The sequence below is a fragment of the Prunus dulcis genome, chromosome 1 (genome assembly GCF_902201215.1).
Source record: "Prunus dulcis chromosome 1, ALMONDv2, whole genome shotgun sequence".
Taxonomy (NCBI): Eukaryota; Viridiplantae; Streptophyta; class Magnoliopsida; order Rosales; family Rosaceae; genus Prunus; species Prunus dulcis.
Window position 1 is genome coordinate 32,491,640 of NC_047650.1, and position 7,562 is coordinate 32,499,201.

At 38.8% G+C, this 7,562-nt stretch overlaps 1 protein-coding gene across 1 annotated transcript; it reads left to right on the top strand.

Moving 5' to 3' along the window:
* Positions 1 to 5,661: 5,661 nt before the first annotated feature.
* On the top strand, positions 5,662 to 7,558 carry LOC117618306 (cytochrome P450 711A1-like; the record flags this gene model as incomplete). Its single annotated transcript, XM_034347897.1, has 3 exons — positions 5,662 to 6,072; positions 6,758 to 6,910; positions 7,012 to 7,558. Coding segments are annotated over exons 1-3 (930 nt in total), but the record flags the coding sequence as incomplete, so codon positions are not given.
* Positions 7,559 to 7,562: the final 4 nt, after the last annotated feature.

The following is a 7,562-nucleotide window of genomic DNA, read 5'->3' on the forward strand; positions in this document are numbered from 1 at the left end:
AGCAAAACCAAAAAGTGAACAACTATACCCAATCAACTTCTACAGTGACCAATTCAAACTTATGAATCTTTTGATATAATTGCAACTGCAGCCTCATTTTGTGTTAAATATCATCAGCAATTCCAAGGAACGCACTGAACTGATTTGTTAGTTTTTTTTTGTTTTTGGGTCAAAATTTATCTGATTTGTAATAAAAAAAAACTTAAAGGTCTTTTAGTTCTACTTACTGGTGAGTAGTTGCTGATAGACTTGACAGGAGCTTGACACCTCCTGTTCCACCAGGAGTAGCTTTATGAAGTTTATCCTCAACATACAAGTTGAGGGTTTTCCTGCCCTATCAGATACATAAAACAATCACAACACTAAGAGTGGCTCCAGCGAAGGAGCCCAGCCCGAGGCAAGGGCAGAAAAAAAAAAAAAAGTCCCTCCAGCGTGCAGCCCAAGCCCGAGTTTGGTGTGGGACCCACCAACTCGGGCCAGCCCGAAGGCCAAACCAGCCCCAGGTCCAAAACGAGGTTGCTGACGTCACGCTGATGTCAGCCGCTACAGTATCCGAAGTGCTACAGTGCCGCTACAGTACCCCCGCTACAGTACCACTAAAAGTCCACGTGTCGCACTCTGAGCTCTCCGATCAGATTTTTTTTCTCCAATCCAACGGCAGCCAATTTTTGTGCAATAAAAAAATGAAAAAAATTGAATTTTTTTATAAAAAAAACCAAAAAAATACTCTCTTTTTTTTCTATAAATACCAAAAATTTTCCGATTGAGATATGAATTTTATAATAAATATTGATATGTACGAACCCAAAAATATTATCCGAAAATATTATCTAAATTAATTATTTTTATTAAAACATTTGTGAAAAAAACAAAAAAATAAATAGTAATTGCCCTTAGCTAGGGCAACGGGTGGAGACACAATTTACTATTTGCAAGGGCAAGCACTATTCACGTGAATAGTGCTTGCCCTAGCTCCACCCTTGCCATGGCTAAGGGCAAACGGGTGGAGTTGCTCTAAGAGCACTTTCAGTGGACAGCCTAACTCTGGTAAAAGAATGTCGAGGTCAAGAAATGCAGCTCCAGCGGTACAAAATAACCTAGGCAAGGCGTGGACTCCATCAAGTTCTGGTAGGCTCGAAGGCAATAACAGCCCAAGCTGCTGTCTGAGAGCTATGACGTCAACAACAAAAATTTTATTTTAAAAAAAAAAATTGAAAAAATTTTCTGAAAAAGTACCAAAAATTTCAGATTTTTTAAATATAAATACCCATATTTTTCACTTCCAACACCAAAACTCTATATAAATTGCTATCCTCATATCTCATGTGAATAGTGATTGTCCTTGGGTTGCCATCGTAATAGGTGGAAAAACAACAAAAAAAATTGCTATGACAAACACTATTCATATGAATAGTAACAACATTTGCCTCCCCTTACCTTTTGCCATGATAAATTGATGAAAATGCTCTAAGTACCTTTCATCATGAATATTGTCCATGCAATTCAAACAAAACAGAACAAATTAGCCCGACTTCTTCATATTTGCTGACACTATCTAGTTTAATCTCCTTAACTCACCTTGTGATAATTTCCAACCGGATAAGCAAATATTAGGATTGTATACTCTTTGGCCGGCCCATGCCAAAAACATATATAACTATATGATATAATTAGGAATTGCATAACTTGGTCCTTATTGCATACCTAGTGTAGAGTGACTAGCATTCAAATTTGCAAGGGGATTGTTTGGATTCGCATGAGGGTGGGGGGGAGAATTGGCGTTGGAAAAGGGTTGGGGTAGGTTAACTTTTTTTAAAAACGTATGTTTTTAAAATTATGTTTAGTTATCGTGAGTTGACGGAGATGCCCTTAAGCTTAATCAAAAATTTTATGGAATTGGACATAAATGGTGGATTACAACACTTTACAAAGTTCTGATGATTAAAAATTAAAATTAAAAATTAAGGTGTTTATAACGCACATGTCTCAAAGTTCAAATGACATTTATACCCAAAAAAAAAAAAATTAATAAATTATTCTACTCGTGAAAGTTGTCACGAAATAATGGGATGATGCATATGTTAATTAATTTGCGGAAAGGAACCCAACGGAACTAATCATGTTCCATAATAAGTGCTTGCTTCTGTTTTGTATTTTAACATCGGTTACTTTGAACTTGCAAATAATCAAAGCCTAAAACATATACCAAGTTTATTTTCTTGTTAATCAACCGACTTGCAGAACACGACATTTTCAACTTTTAAGTGGAACAAGTTGAGACTTTCCACTGATGCATTGTGGGCTAGAAATTAATTGGACAAATTATCATTTCCACATGAAGGGCTGGCGGACTTTGTCTTGTGAGTCCAATTTTCCAGTTACCAAATACCCTGTGCCCACTCTGTTTTTTTGCTAACTTCGTGACATGTGGCAAGCCACTTAACTCTATTAATTCCATTTATTTTTATTAAAATAACAAAAATTAAAATATGCGCAACCCCACACCATCCTTACTTCCCTGACCTCTCTCTCTCTCTCTCTCTCTCTCTCTCTCTCTCTCACTTTGAGTTTAACCCGTTGCCAACCACCAGCACTTTTTTTTTTTTCTTACTCCAATGGCAACCCCACCCTGCACCATCTCTCAATTGAGGATATTTCTAAGGTTTGAGAATTGAGCCCCTCTTTGTCCAAAGAGCAGAAAGCTTTAGACTCTCAAACCCCTCTTAGGCCACAACAACATCTCAGTCACAAAATTCAAAGAGAAAGAAAATCAAAATTAATTCATATTAAAAAACCATTCGTGTAGTCTAATGCTTCTATCTTCTGGATTGTGCCTCAATTCTCATTCCCGAAAACTGACTGAAACCGTCATACACTCAACACCAACCAAGCCGACTGGCACCCATGGTTGATGAATCCAGTTCAACCGAATTGCACCCACGAAACATCAAAGAATGGATTTTTAATTCTAAAATTTAGAATTTTGGGTTGGAATATTAAAGTTTATGTGAATGAGGGGTGGGGTGGTTCTCTGTCCCTATCTTGGTTGGCTGGCGGTAAGTATGGGAGAGAGATGGAGGGGAGGTCTCGTGGTGGTGGGGTGGGGCTGGATCTGCGAGGCTTAAGTCAAAGTGGGGGAAGACGAGGATTGGCTGGTTAGGATGATGAGAGGTAGACTTAACAACGTTAACATAGTTAAAAGTGTTGTTAAGTGGTTTGCCACATGTCATAAAGCTAGCAGGGAAACATGGTGGCACATGATATTTAGTAACAGGAAAATTGGACTCGCAAAATTGACCAACCCGCTATTCCGTTGCCATGTGGCTTCAACCTAAAATCCTTGCCCAAAAAGGTTTCCTTTATAAATTCATGGTCTTAAACCCTACCTTTTCCACTTTGAGGGGGGAGGAAGCCATTGTTCTTCCCCCCTCTGCCCTCTTTTCTTCCTCCTTTCACCTCTTCCTCCATTTTCAGAGATAAAGGGTTTTCCTTATTTGTCTTAGTTTTATTATGATTTTCATCCAACCAGTATAGGCGGCTGCGGCTCAGCATCGGATCTTCACCGGCATTTCGGCGTCGGATCTCTACCACCATCTTTTTTGCAATTTCTTTATGTTTGGAATAAGTTGCAGAGACTCTTTGGGTTCTCTGTGTAGTTTTCACCTCTCCTTTTTGTGAAAGTTTTTCATCTCTCCTTTGTGAGAGCTTTTCATCTCTCCTTTATGAGAGTTTTATTTGTATTGTTATGGCTTGGTTTTTTCAAACTTTATCTCTTTTTTATTATTCTAAGTTTGCAATCTTAGTTGGGATGTCTATGCCAGAGTTTCTTCGATCCTGCCTGATCATTCGTAGAGACACACCAGATTGTCTTAATTTTGATATTAGACTGCTCCGTTATTGTAATGGCCCTTTTGTGGCTAGTTTGTATTGGCCCTTTGTGGCTAGTGGCTTTTTTAGCTGAATTATGAATGCAATCATAGAATTTCTCAACCAAAAAATAAAAATAAAAAATCATGGTCTTAAGTGCTATTATTTGTGACATACGTTTTGATGGCTGCAGAGGTTGTTGTGGACTCTCTTAGATTGTGGGTAAATTACTCTTTGCATCATTTCTCTCTTTTTAGTGTGGTTAGAGGGGTGTTAGTTAAACATTTGATCTCGTAACAAATTGAGTAATTTACTCATGTTGTTTTAACTTTTGAGTAATGCTAAGGTCAGTCGTTCGCACGTGCTTAACATGACACTTAATTATTTGATTGCACAATATCCGGTAAGTTTCACAAAGTCCCTAGTACTTGTAGCAGATGCCGAGCTTCGTAGGGAAGTTGTTGTAATGTATTATTATAAAGTGTTGGCATATCTATCAGTTGAAGTTATTAAATTCCATTGGCTGATCTTTAGCTCTTGAAGAGAATTCCCGGCACTATTGACTACAAAGTTGAATGTAATAACAATAAGCTGAGTGACCAGCTTGATCAGATTGTTGAAAAGAGAAGGAAAGAATGTGACAGAGAGGCCAAGGACTTCCTGCCAAAGGCATTGTTGTTGTTCTACAAATGGAGTTATGGCAGACGATCCAAAGAACTTCCCAAAGCCAGAAAAGTTCAAGCCAGAGAGGTTTGATCGAAATTGCAAAGATGAAAGGACATCGGACCTCGAGCATGCATCGGCCAGAAATTTGCCCTCCAAGAGCTAAAGCTCTCACTGATTCACTTATACAAACCTCTGCAACTTGACTATGGCTTTATTCTCAGTTTCAAGCATGATGTCAAGCTTAGAGTCATAAAGCGGACATGATCATGCACTGGACATTAGTCTTCAACATGCCTTGTTAGGATAGACGTATGCTGAAAGAATAAATCCTTGTCTGTGTGGAGGATAAAACATATTCCTGGTATAAGAACATGATTAATTTAGGCGCCACCAATCCTCCTATATGCTTCAGCTGTGAAGACAAAATTAGAGAGAGAGAGAGAGAGAGAGAGAGAGAGAGAGAGAGAGAGAGAGAGAGAGAGAGAGAGAGGAATTTCAACATTTACTGGTGGCATCGCAAAGAAAGAGATTCCCATCTATCCATCCAAGACAAAGTAGTCAAAGAAGGTAAGTAAATAACAGCCACATAAAGATAGAATATCACCCACATAAAAAGCTCATATTCAATTCATTTGTTTGGTTAACAAAGAAGATAGAAGTTCAGGTGTAAGTGTTAAGTTTGATTGTTTATTAGTTCAGATAAAACGTTAACATCATTATCCCGTTACGTGGAGCGACTAATGTCTAATGCTAGCTCTTTTCTTCGCGTGAACAATAACATGTTTGACCACGTTTCCCCTCTCTCTTTGTGCTTCCTGATCTACTATCTTTACTAGATTAAGAGCCATCGGTTTGCAGGAAATACGCACCCAAAAACACAGTTGGGTTGGGGCCTAACAAAATTTTCCTTAGAGCAGGCGTGATCTTTGATGATCGTTTTGTTCCATCACGCATGCTTTTATCTTTTTGACCTACAGAAGAAGCGAATGTGGTGTTGTCTGATTGGAGAACTTGGTGAAAGAATGTTATGCTAGTGCTCAAACAACGCCATGATTTCGTCACCAGCTAGGATATATATAAAATATGATAAAAGTACAAAATATAGACCAATGGCACCCAAATTTTCACAAGTAAAATCATTTAAAAAGTGACAAAGGAGCAAAGTACCCTTCATCCGGATGCTGCTCAGTGACTAGTGAGAGCTCCACTTATTCCATCCCCAGCCTATTAAACCACCCCAAAGCTTTGTGCTCTTTGATCAAGTATCAAGTAGAGAGAGAGACACAGAGAGCTCTCTGTCTCTCAGACAATGGGTGTTTTGGAAGTCTTGTTGTTTACCAATGTCTCTCTGCTATCAACTATCTTCACAGTGTTGGCAATACTGGCAGGAGTTTTGGGGTACTTGTATGGGCCCTACTGGGGGGTGAGGAGGGTACCTAGCCCACCAACTATCCCCTTGGTAGGGCACCTTCCCTTGCTGGCAGAGTATGGTCCTGATGTATTCTCAGTTCTTGCCAAACAGTATGGCCCTATTTTCAGGTTAGTTTATTAATTTGTGTATGTAGCAAAGTTGAGCAAACCTTCTTTTTTTGGGACCAAATATTTAGGCTTTCTAGGTGGTTGAGAAAAAGACATACAATTTTACTCTAATGAACTTTCATCCTTTTTCTTTTTTTTACTTGTTCTCAAATGAGTTTTATCTAGAATTTTCCTCAGTTAATCATCTGAGACTTACTTAGACTACCCTCATAAAGCACAAAGATTATGCTTATCTCAGAAATATGTGTAGGCTAGGGTTAGATACAACTTACAAGGAACAAGCTGAGACTTCCCTCCCACTGCTGCATTGTGGGTTAGAAATTGGCCGTAAGTAACATTACCACATGAAGGGCAGGCTGAATTTGCCCTGCCAAATTGACTAACCCACTTTCCTTTACCACGTGGCTTCAGCCCAAGAAGGTTTCTTTTCAAATTCATGGTCTTAAGGTCAAACGCTATGTTAACTGAATAATCAGCAAAGGTAGCATCTGTTCTGTTTTGTGACATTTCTTTTTCATGGTCTTGGCTACAAAGCTGATAGATTGTGGAAAAATATACTCTTTCCTTCCTTCTTTTTTTCTTTTTTATTTTTAAATTTTAGGAGGGTTGGAGGGTGTTAATCACATAACAAACTCTATGTCTCATGTCATCACGTTTATTTTCTTTGATTACATATTTTGGGCAGGTTTCATATGGGCAGGCAGCCACTTATAATTGTAGCAGATGCAGAGCTTTGTAGAGAAGTTGGAATTAAGAAGTTCAAAGATATTCAAAACAGAAGCATCCCATCTCCCATCTCAGCTTCCCCTCTTCATCAGAAAGGTCTCTTTTTCACCAGGTATCGTAAATTCGTAATTGTGTTATTATGAAAGTGTAAAATATCAGTTGAAGTTATTATAAAATTATTGAGTGATCTGATGGAATTTGAGCATCCTGCAGGGATGCAAGATGGTCTGCCATGCGAAACACTATATTATCAGTGTATCAACCATCACACCTAGCCAGCCTTGTGCCTACCATGCAGTCCTTCATTGAATCTGCGACTGAAAAACTTGGCTCCTCCAAAGAAGAAGATATTACCTTTTCCAATCTCTCCCTCAGATTGACCACAGATGTGATAGGACAAGCTGCCTTTGGTGTCAACTTTGGCCTTTCTAAACCACAGTCCATCAGTGATTCAATCAACAAGCAGATTGGTGGTTCCCAAGACATTAACAATGATGAAGTCTCAGACTTTATCAACCAACACATATATTCCACAACACAGCTTAAGATGGACTTGTCAGGCTCCTTATCAATCATACTGGGACTACTTGTACCTATTCTCCAGGAGCCATTCAGGCAAATCTTGAAGAGAATTCCTGGCACTATGGACTGGAAAGTTGAACGTACGAACCGGAAATTAAGCGGCCGGCTTGATGAGATTGTAGGGAAGAAAATGAGAGACAGGGACAGAGGTTCAAAGGACTTCTTATCACTCATAATGAATG